The sequence below is a fragment of the Leucopleurus acutus genome (genome assembly GCF_964270905.1).
Source record: "Leucopleurus acutus genome assembly, chromosome: 15".
Classification (NCBI taxonomy): Eukaryota; Metazoa; Chordata; class Mammalia; order Artiodactyla; family Delphinidae; genus Leucopleurus; species Leucopleurus acutus.
The window spans coordinates 7,563,445-7,578,292 of record NC_139157.1 but is presented as its reverse complement, the minus strand read 5'-3'; the positions used below and the strand labels follow the sequence as shown (position 1 = coordinate 7,578,292).

General features: G+C 40.8%; 1 protein-coding gene across 1 annotated transcript in view; it reads right to left on the bottom strand.

The window, feature by feature from the left end:
- The window catches only part of PLG (plasminogen), a 44,596-nt gene extending 30,446 nt beyond the window's left edge, over positions 1 to 14,150 (bottom strand). Inside the window, exons 1-6 of the mRNA XM_082855869.1 lie at positions 14,018 to 14,150; positions 9,398 to 9,533; positions 7,997 to 8,103; positions 4,068 to 4,182; positions 2,156 to 2,295; positions 768 to 888 (exon numbers count right to left, since the gene is read on the bottom strand). Of these exons, the coding sequence (XP_082711995.1) occupies positions 768 to 888; positions 2,156 to 2,295; positions 4,068 to 4,182; positions 7,997 to 8,103; positions 9,398 to 9,533; positions 14,018 to 14,066 (668 nt within the window). The 5' untranslated portion in view covers positions 14,067 to 14,150. The remainder of the gene's footprint in view (positions 1 to 767; positions 889 to 2,155; positions 2,296 to 4,067; positions 4,183 to 7,996; positions 8,104 to 9,397; positions 9,534 to 14,017) is intronic.
- Between the last annotated feature and the right edge of the window lie 698 nt (positions 14,151 to 14,848).

Here is a 14,848-nt window from a genome sequence, read left to right as displayed (position 1 = left end):
CAGAGACTCTTATTTCTATTATAGATTCATGATCCCCTTTGAGAAGCTAGTGAAAGTTAGGAATCCTCAACCCCAGAAAAATGTCCTGATATAAATACACATAAAATGTTGAGGGGTTCACAAAGCCCTAAAGTCCATCCACAGATCATAGGCTAGGAAACCTTGAATCTCATCACTATGAAGGAAAAGGAAAGGAAGAAAGAGAAGAGGGAAATATTTGGAAAATACACAAGTGAGATGTATCTGTTTTTCTTAATTTTTTTTTTTTTTGCGGTACGCGGGCCTCTCACTGTCGTGGCCTCTCCCGTTGCGGAGCACAGGCTCAGGACGCGCAGGCTCAGCGGCCATGGCTCACGGGCCCAGCCGCTCCGCGGCACGTGGGATCTTCCCGGACCGGGGCACGAACCCGCGTCCCCTGCATCGGCAGGCGGACCCTCAACCACTGCGCTACCAGGGAAGCCCCTCTTAAATTTTAATGCACCTACGAATTAGCCGGGAATCTGGTTTCAAGGCAAATTCAGATTCAGCGGGTCTGAGATTCTGCATTTCTAACAAACTCTCAGATGATATCACTCTACCATGGACCACATTTCTAGTAGTAAGAATGTATCCTTCATTTGCAGTCATGTGGGAAGATTCAAACTTTGAAATTCAAAAACATCAGGTATGTTCACTTTTTGAGGAATGCTAAAATACCTAAATAACATTAAATTACCCATAACGCTGCAGAGTCATAAGCATCTAATTCCACCCCCGGTGAGACTTACTTGGCAGGAATGTATCCATGAGCATGGGGGCTCTGAGAGTCCCACGCCTGGCAATCAAGTCCAGACACGGTCTTGGAAATTTTGCCCTCGTAATGTTCTCCACTGCAATGCATACATTCATCTGGGCAGAACGGACGAGAAGGAAAGGAAGAAAGAAACTGAAATGGACGAAGCGAAACGGAGTAAAAACTAGAATTCCACTAGAAATGTCTAATACCTTTGCCGCTTGTTCGAGGTACTTTTCCCACAATCACTTGGCAACAAAACTGGCAATAAAGGCTTAACTTTCGAATACAATCTATAACGTCATTCTCTTTTTCAAACGGGAAAATTAGTATATTTCGGTTAATACCTTCTCAACTATTATAGTCTTGACCAAATCCAGAAACTCCATGATGCCATGTCTTCAAAGTGGGATGTATGGTCCTTGGTGGGTGGGAAGGGGGTGGGGGAGCGGTTGAACATAACCTCAGGAGTCTGTAAGTTCTCTACTAGAATTTTTTGATATTTGGGGTCCCCATTCCAATAGCGGTCTTTAAAAATTTCTATGAAATTATTCTGGTCGTGTGGATAACTGCCAAATAAGCTAGCACCCTTTCAGGATTTTAGTGCTAGGGTTTCTGCTTGTGCTCATGACCTCACGTGGGAACAATGGGGTAATAAGGAAAACAGAAGCAGACTTGATGCAAAAATGATGCTCTCCTGTCAGCGAAGGGCCAGATGAGCTCATAACAGAGTGTACAGGTAAAGGATCCCCATGGTTGGAAAAGAAAAAGTGATGGGGAAGTGAGGCTTCACGTGGTACATACACTATCCATGTGGTTACACATATCTCACCCTTGTTCATTCCCCCACTGCACCAATAAATAGAGCAGGAAATGTGAAACGAACATTTTTCAATAGGATGTTTTAAATCTTTAGCATTGACTTTTGAGGTGCACTATTAAATTGATTGGTCCATTAAAACGATAGAATCCTGACTTAAAAACTGGTTCATTGCTTGGTTTCAATGAAACAACAAAGTCTACCGTGTTAAATTAATATTGGGTATTTGAATTGTATTGATTTTGTGGTTTTATTTTAATGATTTAATTGCAAATATGTTTTGGGCTTTATACTGTGTCAGAGCTTTAAGCATAAGAAGTTTGCATCTAGAGTTTATATCTAGTTTTATATTAGTCCCTGTTGAAGTACATTTTAATAAAAATAATTTAGATCAATCATGGAAAATGTGCAAAATTGGGCCTTTCCAAGAGGTCACATGTTACTTGATTCTGTCAAACACAGCACTGATTGATTATTAATATCCCTGTAGAATATTGATTTACAGCAAATTACTCCACAGACGAAGGGCAGATAGGAAAGCATTTTCTAGAGCCATCCCTGACCTTCACATTGAGGAATGTCGCAGTAGTCAAATCTCGTGCCTGGATCTGTGGTGTAACACCAAGGTCCCTTCTTATCATTGTCTGGGTTCCTGCAGTAGTTCTCATCCAATCCCGCTAAAGGATACTTTTCAGGTGAAAAGCTGTGGAGGATGAAAAAGAACCACTTTGACTATATTTTTAAGATCAGCATGTCATCAGCAAGGCAGGATAAGACACCCTCTCTTTCCCGTCTGTGATTCGAGGTGGTGTCATCCAAATGCATTTCGGCTATGTGCTAGAGCGTTCGTGTCACCCAATTCTCAGTATCTCTGCTGATAGCCTGCTTCAGTAGAGTAGCTAATATTACTATTATTACTATGTGGACAGCCAAGTCCTGGAAGTAGAGCCAAAGTGTCTTTATGCACAGTAGAAATACAAAGCCCTCAAAAGCCTGCCAAATTCACGATGCATTCCTAACACCTGCTTTTGTCAGTTGCCCTTCTCTCTGTAAAAGTAATAGAAGTTAACACCCTTTTATCTGTGTGAACTCTGCACGAGGTATTACACTAAAATTTCTCTATGCATTCTCTAATGTAGTCTTAATAAAAATCCCTCTCAGGAAGGTGTTATTATCCCCATTTTACAGATGAGAAAACTGAGACACAGCCATGTGAAACAAATCAAATCTTGCCTAAGCTTGAGCAGTTTATAAGTAGTATCTCAAGGGTTTAAAGTCAGATCTGTCTGATGCCAAATTCTACATCCTCTCTGAGACGTATCCAGAATTAATGGGAGACTGGGAGGATGGAGTGAAGCTCATTTTCAGAGATGAGTTGCTATATAGCGATAAGAAATTAGATTAAAAACCTAAGAAATTAGGTTACAAACCTAAGACTTGGGACTCCCCTGGTGATCCAGAGGTAAAGAATCTGCCTTGCAATGCAGTGGTTGCAGGTTTGATCCCCGGTTAGGGAACTAAGATCCCACATGCCGTGGGGCAACCAAGCCTGTGCGCCACAACTACAGAGCCCTGAAGCCTGCACGCCACAACTAGAGAAGAGAAAAAACCCACATGCCACAACCAGAGAGAAGCCCGTGCACCTCAATGAAAGATCCTGCATGCCTCAACAAGGATCCCGCGTGCCTTGACTAAGACTCGATGCAGCCAAAAATAAATTAAAAAAAAAAACAAAAACAAAAACCTAAGACTTGAAATCTGAAATGGTAGCCCTTGTTTCTGGTTCTTCTATGTACCTGTGTTTGGTAGATTTGGTCCTCCCAGGATCTCAGTTTCCTCATCTGCTGGGGTAAAGACGGCCCATATTATCTCTAAGGCCCTTGACATTCCATGATTTGGCCATTTGGTTTAATCATTTTAACCTCATAAGCCTTAATGTGCTGGGAATATGAGACCTGCCCATCTCATAGGGATGCATAAAGGCAATTTGTTTGGGTAGGTGAGGGGGAAGGGTCATAGACACTAAATTCCCACTTGATAAGCATTGTTAATGAGAACTTAATCCACCTAATACCATATTGGGCAAAGCCCCAAAAGGATGACACTAAAATAAATATTAGGCAAGTTGCAAGATAATCTGTTTTTCACAATGTTGAGGTGAACACATGGTATATTTGATTTAGACTAATTCACTTCTAAGCATAGTCATCTTTGGTCTTTTCTCAGATTCAGCCTAGAATTCATGGTTTTATAGTTCTTGTGTATTGTTCTCAGTCTTCCAGAAAAGCATATACGCAAGAATGAATAGAAAGCAGCCACTGTCTGCTTTTATTCCATAAATAATCGAACGGTTCTGCCCCAGCATCAAGAAGTTTCTCCCCATACCTGCTAGTCACATGTTCTGGTCTGAGTCAGAAGTAATGGAATCACTCTGAGTATAAGAGGTGAACACGGAGACGAAAGAGAAAGTCTTACTTGGGTACGTGTGGAGAATTGTCGCTCCATTTTTGACAGGCGACACCACTCTTTGTTTTGGCCACGGTCCCCCTGTAATTCTTCCCAGTTCCAGTCTTGCACTCTGAAAGGTACACTGTAAGGAAGTCCAAACAGTGGTCAAACCCTTTCACAACAAGAAGAATCATGAAGAAGCCCTGCACTACTTGAACACATTGAGAGAAAGGACGCCATTGCCCGCTATCTAAAAAGACAGTCTTTTACATCTAAGAGTTACAGTTAACCAAGCCACGTGGGGCATTGCTTCCTTTACTCAAAACTACCGCCCCTCCCTGTGCCGGGCAGATGCTGGGTGCTGGGGATGCTGGAAACACCAAGAGTAGGAACCGCACAGGCCCTGCCCTCGTGGAGCTTACATTCCAGTGGAGTCATGGGGGCCGGTTACAGAAAGTAATCAAGGACACAGATTGTGAAATAGACAACCTTGTGGTGACACATGTAACAGAGAAAATAAATAGCATCATGAGAAAGTGGAGGGGAAAGGGGATGGGGGCTTCTTCACAAGGTGGGCAGCAGGTTTTCAGAGGTTGAAAGAGATCCAAGCCACTTCTACTTTTGGAAGGTCCCAGTAGTATTTTAAATATGAAAAAATGTCAAACAGGTGATATGACTGTGGTCTACTTTCAATGTTTACAGAAGATGCTCGCAACCAGCCTCCACTTAACCGACACACCGGTTGCCCAGTGGGCCCCATCCTGCCTTTAAACACGCTGCCAGGTGCCCACCTGTGGCCCACCTGTGGCAGGGTGGGCATCTGTGGCTGGCAGGCCACTTTCGGGTGTGCCCACCCACTGTGTTCCTACCAGTTTGGTTATATGCTTACCAAGAATCAGTTGCTTTTATTTCCAAAACTTTTTATACAGTTCTATTTGATTACAGATGATCTAAACTGAGAAATGAATGGGGGGGAAAATGGAGCTTTTTAAAAAAATTAAGTTGAATGGTTTCAAGGACTTGAAAGAGTTGAATAGTATTTTTTTTGAATTTTATTTTATTTTTCTTTTTATACAGCAGGTTCTTATTAGTTATCTATTTTATACATGTGAGTGTACATATGTCAATCGCAAACAATAGCTATTGTTGACTGAGTACCTGCCAAGTGCAGGGCTCAGTGCCAGCTTCTTTACATTTATTCATCATAATCCCTGCAACAAATCTGCAAGGCTGGAATAAGGTCAACACGCATCTCTGCACAATGCTTTGTTGCCTCTTGTTCCATTACAAACTCTCAGCAGGAAAGAGTAGTGTGGATGGAACAGGCAAAAAAAAAGAGAAATGGAACCCGTGGTGTGGTAGGGAAGAACAAATCTGATTCCATATTGGATCTGTGTCTTTAACTTTTGTATTCTGTTGCTTTTGCTACAAGTTAAGAATGTTGCCTATAACCTGAAATATATAGGATAGCCCATTCTCAAGGCTCTGACCTCTAAAGGTATAACACTTTCCCATTCATATAGAGACCAAAGGTTGCAGAACAGAGAATAACACTTATCTCGTTGGAGGTTTATAGGAACACTGTGACGGGACTTATGTGGTCAGCTGCAAGAGCAAAGGATTCCTACACCAAGAAGTCTGCAGCAACCAACCTCAGCCCCTCTCCTTTTAGTATAAAAGAAGCCTGAATTCTAATCAGGGAAGATGATTCTTTGGGACACTAGTCCACCATCTTCTTGGTTGGCTGCCTTTCTGAATAAAGTCTCTATTCCTTGTCCCAGCAAATCATCTCTTGATTTATTGGCCTGTCCTGCAGGTAGCAGGACTCGAGTTGAATAGTTTTAAAAATTGTCATCATATCCACTGAGAGAAATCCATTCATATAGTTGATATGAGTTTGAAGAGAAGGACACTAATTATCGTAGACAAGTCACTAGAGTGTGGTTTATGCAAGAAATGTACCAGCTAGCTCCTGTTGGTGGCCCCAGGTTCAAAGAAAAAAAGCCTCTGCTTTACATCAAAAGGTGCCAATGTAAGCTTCTGTTTTCGGTGAAAATACAAAATATTTAAGGTATATTTGTGTCATCTTTTACGATTCCCCACTTTAGCCAAGTGTTTAAATTAATCAATCAATTTTCTGGGGAAAGGACTTCTAACACACCTATAGCAGCTACTGCTTTAAACCCAACGCTCTATATAAAGATGGCAGCTATATCTTCATTGAGATATAGTAGATATATTACACTTATCAAAAAGGTAAACTCAAGGTACTTTGGAGGCCAAGGGTCAGGGGAGACTTTTCAAAGGAGGTGATGCTTGAGCTGAAATCTGGGAGATGAGAAGGAGCTGGAAGAACAGAGGAGGGTCCAGGGTGAAGAGCTGTGTGCTTGCCCTGCTGGAGCGGGGGCAGATGTAAGCCCCGCACATGAGGTAGGCTTAAATAATACAGGGCCCTGCAGCAATTGGTGAGTATTTCGACTGTCTTCTAGGGCACTAAAGGTTTGGAGCAGGGAAGTTACAGACCAGCCGCTGCGGTGGCACAGCCAGTGATGATGGTGGCTCAGACCCAAGGGGCAGCAGTGGCCATGGTGGCAAAAGTAGAGATGTAACTACTTTGACACTGACCATTCCCAGAAAAACCCTGGCAGGTAATTTAACAGTGGGTCAATATTCCACAGTAAAGAAACAAGCACCAAAAAATGACTGACTTTTGACCTCTCTTTTATTTGTATGTACCCGCCAGAGTTTATATAACCTTTTGCTCCTTTCCATCACCTTGAAAACAGGCAACTCTTCAACTATCCAAACTAAGCCTAGAGGTCACCCCCATGATCCTCTGGTTAACAATTTACAAAGGGCATGTTTAAATGTTAGCATTTTGCAGAGAGTATCCCACCAGCCTTTTTAAAACTCTGACGAACAGTGGGATTGTAAGAACTGGTAACGTCAACGGATAAACTTCAGATTGAATCTGCACTTTAGACTCAAGGATTAGAGCTAAACAGTGGGCTGGAAGTGTGTATAGCAGACGCACAGGTAATTAAACCTAAGAAGATGAACCAATGTGTAGATAGAATCCTAACCTAAAAAAACACTTCTCAAAATCTTATTTAGAGTTTTGTGGGGAAACTAGAATGTTGTAAGCCATTGTCAAGAATCAGTGAGATAGGATGTTTCTGGTTGAGTTCAACACCTCTGATACAGAATATTTGGAGAGCAAAATTGTTATCAAAATAGTCTTACTACCTCGCCAGCAACAGAGAATAGGAAATAGTTTTGAAAGCATCATTATTCACTTAAATCTTCGTACAGACTTAATGAACTTTTACACATCTTAGAAGACATGCAACTTTCGTAGGAGTCTAGGCCACCCGTGATCCTAAACAACGAAAGATCTAGAGTTTTCAAGGAAACTATGGAAAAGGAACTGCAACTTCTGCACATTTTCAAAAGACACCATTCCAGAGTCTAAGGGAAATACAGACCATGCCTGAAAAAAAGTGGAACATGTAAGAGTAAAAATAAGGATATTTTCTCTATTTAAATGTTACTGCAGATTGAAAACACCTCAGTTTTGCTATTTCTCCAGGTTTCAGACCAAGGACTGTGGTCCCTGCAGAACAAAACACCAAGATCATAAGAAACTTGTAGACTCTCCCTCTTCTCCTTAAAAATAAAATAAAATCTTCAGTATCTTATTTTCAGGGTCATAGAGGTGGAAGTGATTTTGTAAATCCAATCCCTTCGTTTTTAAACCAAGAGAAATGAAACTTAAAAGGTAAAGTCATATATACAGGTTGACGTAGTGGGTTAGTGGCCAAATCTTCTGACTCCAAATTCAATTTCACTCCACCATAGCGCCTCCATTCGCTGGTCTGATAAATTACAGACATTAAACGGGCTGGGGGAGGGAAGGGGGAGGGGAATGGGGAGAAGGAAGAAAACGTTGTACGTACTTCTCTTCTCAAATAAAACGACATCCCTCATCCTAAGGACTGGGGAAAACTTGCTGTTTTCAGCCATTATCACACATTGTTGTTCTTTACTGTGATACTGGAATGCCCTGCAGAAGAGAACCAGAAAACACAACCCTTTTCCTTTATGTAAGGAAAGCAAAGGTTTATTCATAAGGAAGAGACTAAAGATAACTCTCTTGGTGAGTCAAGGAGCTCAGAATTTGTTACTTCCAATTCAACCTGGCACTGTGCCGATGAGGTATCGTCAAAGGATGCAGCAACATGGCAGCTACTCTTGTTCTCTTCTACCTTCACCTTCTCCCCCTGCAAATTTTCGCTTTTTTCCCCCCCTCTGTTTCAACTGCTTTATTCTTTCTTCACTAGTTTTCTTAATGAAGTACCAGAATATTTGCTTTCTGCTGGAAAGAAGCAACTGAGTGCTTTAAACCCACTCCTGAGAGGGCCCACGTGGACTCCTGTAACTTCCCCTTGACCATGTCTCTGCATTCTACTCCCTTCCCCTCACACCTCCCTGCACTGTACCTCAGTCCTGCATGGATGCTGAGTCTGGCATCAAAGCCGTCCATGGCTTCCTTTCCTGCCCCATCTCCTGTGCGAACCTTTGCTTCAGCTGACTTGGTCCTTTCATCGTCCCTCTCACAGGTGCCCAGCCACGCTGCCCTCTGCCTAGAATCCCTCCCGCATGGTCAGTATTTACCAAGATCTCACCCTTCAAAGCCCAGCTCAGTTCCCACCTCCTCCCCAGGCCTTCCCTGGTCATCTCAACTCTTAGGATTGTTGTTTCCTCTGAATCTTCATAGAGCACGTATTGATTACGTCACTTATCAATGTCTCGCACTGGCTGTTTTTTTTTTTAAATTTTTATATTTTATCCAGTTTCTGTGACTACACCATAAATTCAAAAGGGCAAGCACTGGCTTTTGTATCTACACAAAAATCTATCATATATACTGATATATATATATATATATATATATATATATATATATATATATATATATCTCCCCATGTACCGATCACTGTATCAATGCTTTGCGGCTCCTTAGGGTCTAGGACACTTCTAGTCACATGATCCCCAATAAATATTTATCGACGATAATGTTAGAAACTAGAGCTCAGAACAATAGCTGACGATGTCATGTGTAAAAATAAATAACTTCCTTTGGGGGCATTTTTCTAAAGGGGTCACTAATTAACAAGAAACCGTATGGTTTCAGATACAGAGAGCAAATACAGATTCCAAACTCCAATCCCATGAAATTCCTCTTTCCTCTTAAATCCTGTTTTCGCTGATAAATCCCTGAGCAAATTTCTCGTGATCAACATAATAGCGTCTCAAGCAGCAGGATTTCTGCGTAGGCGCAGTGACCAAGAAAATACCTGCAAATGAAATCTTTTTCCTCCTCACAGTTTGTTGCACATTCGTCTATGCTTCCTGTCACCAGCTGCTTCCGCGTCAAACTAAACAGGGAAGCTCCCTGGGTATTTACATAGTCATCCAGGGGGTCTCCGAGACCTACAGTTGGAAGATAAAAGTGGCACAACTGGTAAATGCATCAACACCATTGTTTAATTCTCATGAATTTGTAAACTATTCGCTTTCCATCAACGAAGTAAAACTGGCTGCTCCATTGGAAGCAGAATGGGCGGCTGTGAATAAAAATGTTTAATTAGGAAAACAGTTCCATGAATAGATGGCACTATGTTAAAAGATCAACTGGATTGTTAGGTTAATAGATTGGAACTATTTATCAACTTCCGTGTTACTACGTTAATGGGTATGAAACGTTAAATAAGAGAAAATTTGATCTGTTTGCTAGGAATTGCATATCATGATGGAAGAGTAAGAGACAACCAAGGGCAACTTTTGATGTTGATTTGTCCATCCTTGGGTATAAATAGAAACTGGAGGCCACTATTCGATTTCCTACAGTGCAAACTTTAGTTGTGGCACTGTCGCTTAAACTGATGGGATAAGCACACTCTGAATGGCTCCGCCACAAGATACAAAAACTTTGGTGAGTTGATGATGTCGAGAATAAATAAGAGCTGGACTAAATCTTGACCACCATACATGGTCATTTTTATACTGGACTTAGTAGAGTGACACCTCACTATTTATTAAAGAGAAATCATTTTTGCCAAGATGATGACAGCTTTCTGGCATTTCTGAGGAAACAACAGCAGAGCCTGGGACAAACAATGGCTTTGATTTTCCTCGGACATAAAATCTGAGGCAAAGAGTCTGTTTGAAGGTCGCTCTGCCCCCTTGCTACTGCAGAGGGTGGCCAGGGGTGCCTCAGCCATGTTCCCACCGCAAGGCTACAAAGAGTACCCCTGAGACACGTGGCGCCTGAGACAGCTGTGGCAGCTCTACTCCAAGCCTGGAGACTCAGCCTCTATCCTTTTGGGATGGAACACCAGCCGTTTCCATAGGGTGAGGGGCTAAAAGAGGTTAATTTCATGGAGACAGCAAAGTTTCCTAAAGTTTGCCTAAATGAGATTAGGCAACCTGGCAACTTTGACCACTTTGAGGGGAGGGGTGGAGATCAAAGCCAGGGTGAGCGTGTTGAAGAGTGATCAAGAGAGGCGGTGGGAACAGCAGGGAAGACAAGTCTTTGCAGAAATCTGGCTGTGAAAGGAGCATTTCCTAGAGGCCATATGAAATCTCAGAAATTTAAAAAAAATTTTTATTGAAATATAGTTGATTTACAATGTTGTGTTACTTTCAGGTGTAGAGCAAAGTGATTCAATTATACATATATATTCTTTTTTAGATTCTCTTCCATTATAGGTTATTACAAGATATTGAGTAGAGTTCCCTGTGCTATACAGTAGGTTCTTGTTGGTTATCTATTTTATATATAGTAGTGTGTATTTGTTACTCCCAACCTCCTAATTTATCCCTCCCCCCTCTTTCCCCTTTGGTAACCAGAAGTTTGTTTTCTATGTCTTTAAGTCTATTTCTGTTTTGTAAATAAGTTCATTTGTATCATTTTTTTAGATTCCACATATAAGGTATATCATAGGATATTTGTCTCTGTCTGACTTACTTAGTGTGATCAGCTCTAGGTCCTCTCAGGAATTTTTGAAGATGAGACATTCTAGAGCATGTTTGGGTACTGATGAAAATTATCTAGTAGGAAGGGTCATAAAGGGTCACATCCTCATTCTCAGAAGGGCCATCCCTTAACACCTGAAAACACACACGCCACAAGGGTGTGATGCACTTTCCTAGATTAAGACAAAGCTGTTTGCAGAGCCCACCCTCTCCCTGCCTCTGCTCTTCCTTCCTCGACCTGAGATTCTCCAAACTGGAAGGATGGATGGTTCCATCCTTGAATAGGAAGTTGACTGATGTTGTTTAATACACCAAAAAAGCACTTGATACATGTGTCAAGAGATTATAGAGGAATAGATATTTTAGACCCATACCCATGTCGTCATCCTGTATTTTTCTCCCAATTGGTGCTCTCATTTCCAGGAAGAGTTGTGCTTTGGTAAATTCTATAGATCAGGATGTGACTTTAAAAACAAACACAAGAACTCTATAAAGTATATCCTATAAAGACTGAAATTAGATCTTTTGAAGAGTTCTTAGAAAGTAGAGCAGGCCGGGGTGTAAATGATATCAAAACAAGAAAATTTCCATTTTTATCACCCTTTAATTATGTTATGTTAGTATGTTTCATAGCATATAGCTGCTGAGACCCACCTTAGGAGCTGATACACCAAAGGAATATCCCAAAAGAGAATAAATTTTATTCCTTTTACTTTGAAAAGTTTTCCCCCAATAATTTCTTTCTTTAATTCCAGGGAACATGTGACAATGTGGTATAATACACTTTATTTATTGACCAAGAAATATTAGACAAATTTTTTTAGTAACAAAAGTATTTTTATATTCTATGCTGAATGTAGATGTATATTGGTACCAAAACAAGTATATTTTATTAATAATGTGGGTTTGTATTTTTTTTAAATCATGGTAGTGTGTATATGTACACCTGTGCTTGTGTGTTTGAAAGAAAAGGCTTTGTGGTTTGTGAAATGCAAACTGCGTTTCCGCCTGTCACTGAGAACAGCTGTAAAAGGAGATTTTTGTTCCTCTCCCTGGTCATTTCAGTGCACTGGAAAGATGAACACTTCCACAGAAAGACAGAGTAAATGCCTTCCTTTCAAAAAGAGCTTATGCAAGTCTTTTTTCCCCTAGGTTGGTGAAGACGTATGTTAATCCTGCCGCAGAGAAGTCTGTTCTAACATTTGGGTGTGTCCCACTGTATCCAGAGTTCCAGGTCCCGCTTCCCATAGACTAAAATAGAGTGTGCCCAAAAAAATAAAAAATAAAATAATAATAAAATAGAGTGTGCACCCCTGCGCCACTCCCCACAAACATTTCCCGTGAAAACCTCTTTATGCAACTTTCTGCTGTTTCTTCTTTGATATTTCTTTAGATGGCGCCACTAAATTCAAATGCATTCGACTCTGATTTAAAGTACAGCTCGTAAAATTTTATCTGGCTACTTATAAATTGAATTTCAAGTATCTATACATTGTTTATATGAAGAACAACTAACATAATGTATGATTCCGCTTATAAGAAATGTCCAGTGGACATATATACACTACCAAGCGTAAGATAGATAGCTAGTGGGAGGCAGTCACATAGCACAGGGAGATGAGCTCGGTGCTTTGTGACCTCCTGGAGGGGTGAGATAGGGAGGGTGGGAGGGAAGGAGATGCAGGAGGGAGGAGATATGGGGACATATGTATATGTATAACTGATTCACTTTGTTATAAAGCAGAAACGAACACACCACTGTAAAGCAATTATACTCCAATAAAGATGTAAAAAAAAAAAAAAAGAAAAAGAAATGTCCAAAACAGGCAAATCAGAGGCAGAAAGTAGATTAGTGATCGCCAGGGGCTGGGTGGGGATGGAGGTTAGGGAGGGGGGAGAAGAGGGGTTGGAGGTGACAGCTAAGGGTTGTGGAGTTTATTTGGGGGGGTAATAAAAATGTTCTAAAAGGTACTGTGATAGGTGCATAACTCTGAATACTGAAAACCTTTGGATTGCATGCTTTAAATGGATGAATTGTACAGTATGTGAATTATATCTCAATAAAGCTGTCAAAAAAAAAAAAAGAACTACAAAGACATGCTTAGAATATTTTAACAAAAGTTTAAGCAAAGCTGAAAAAGTGGGAAGAAGCATCAGATTCCTTCTCAGAAAGGCCTGGCTAAAGTCCTGGTTTCTGGGAGTTTGGTCAATAGGCAAATAACGTGATTTTCCTAAGGACAGATTTCCTCATCTATAAAATGGGTATAAATCTACTACAATACCTATGGTATCAGCTAAATAAGCTGGACTTAGTAAAGGACACACACATATGCATGTATGAATAAAAATGTGCCCGGCCTACCTCAGGTACTCAGTGGAGATCTGTTGAATTATTGTACGGACATCATCCTGCAGATCGATGCCTGTGATTTTCCAGGCATAAGGAGCAAACTTATATGTATGGAAAGCCTTCCTTAAGTCATAACAAACAGAGAACAGGTCAACACAACCACAGACTGGTCAAAGAATATGGTCAGAGATATTTCATTGTTTACATTTGAAAGTCAGAAAAATACGACACCTTAACAAAAATGGTCTACGTTAACCAAACTAAGAACCAGGCAAAGAGACTAACAACTTTTGGGGTTGTTAGCTATCTGGGCTATTTTTTTTTCTAACTCAAATAACCATCACGTGGGCTCCATCTTTTAGACTGAAAACGTCATGCATTATTTTCTCTGCCCACTTGTCTCCAGTATTCCCATGAGGGAAACAAAACATTTCTTGAAGATTTCCTCATTCTTAGATCGTGACCTGGGAATCTCACAAGTCAAAAGCTAAATTCAACAAGTTGCACATGAAACCATCATGGATCTATTTTTAATACATTGCTAGGAAAAAATATATTGATTAAAGTGGAAAAAATCTCCATGTCTTACCTGATTTCAGAAATAAAAGAAGTAGAAGGACCACCTCCATATGTACCATTTTGGAACTGACCAGCAGTGTCCGGAAAACAGTGTGTCCCAATCCCAAGATGTTATTGACTTACATGAGAGGAAATGCACCACAAACAAGATAATCACACGGAGTTAATTATTCTCTCGGAGGCCCATTGCCACTGTGCTCTGAAGTGTTCAAACATTACCTTGACAGGAGGATCTTACAAAATGTTTGAGAGCGGAGTCTGCAATAGATGCTGGGAAGCGGTGGAGGCTGCCCGCCCCTTCGGCTGTCCCACACTGCCTCCTGCTTCCCTCCTTGCCCCCAGCCCATCATCGTTCCCACTTACTCTTCTTTCCTTCCCTCTTATTTCACTCTCTTTCTTTTGGGTGAAAAAAAAATTACAACAATAGCTAACATTTGCTGAGGACTTTCCTATGCCAGACCTTCTGCATAGTTTCATCCAACCTTCCAAACAGGCAATATTATTATCATCCCCACTTCAGATGAGGTGACTCAGGCTGAGAAGGTTTAACTTTCCCAAGGTCACTTAGCTCACAAGGGATGAAGCCAATGGACAAAATCTATTTGGCCTCAGATTATAGACTTAAGCTAGAGCATCACTATTAACATCTCCACATTGTACCAGTGTAGAAATCACTACGTAAGTTACAATATTTCATTATTATCAAACTTTATGTCCAATGGACTCATATGGTTTCCATGATTATAGATGATGTTATAAAATGTCGATCTTTTCCCCCAATGAATTCACAGTGCATTATAGTCTCATCCTCATGAAATAAAGCAAGACTGGGAAAATTAAG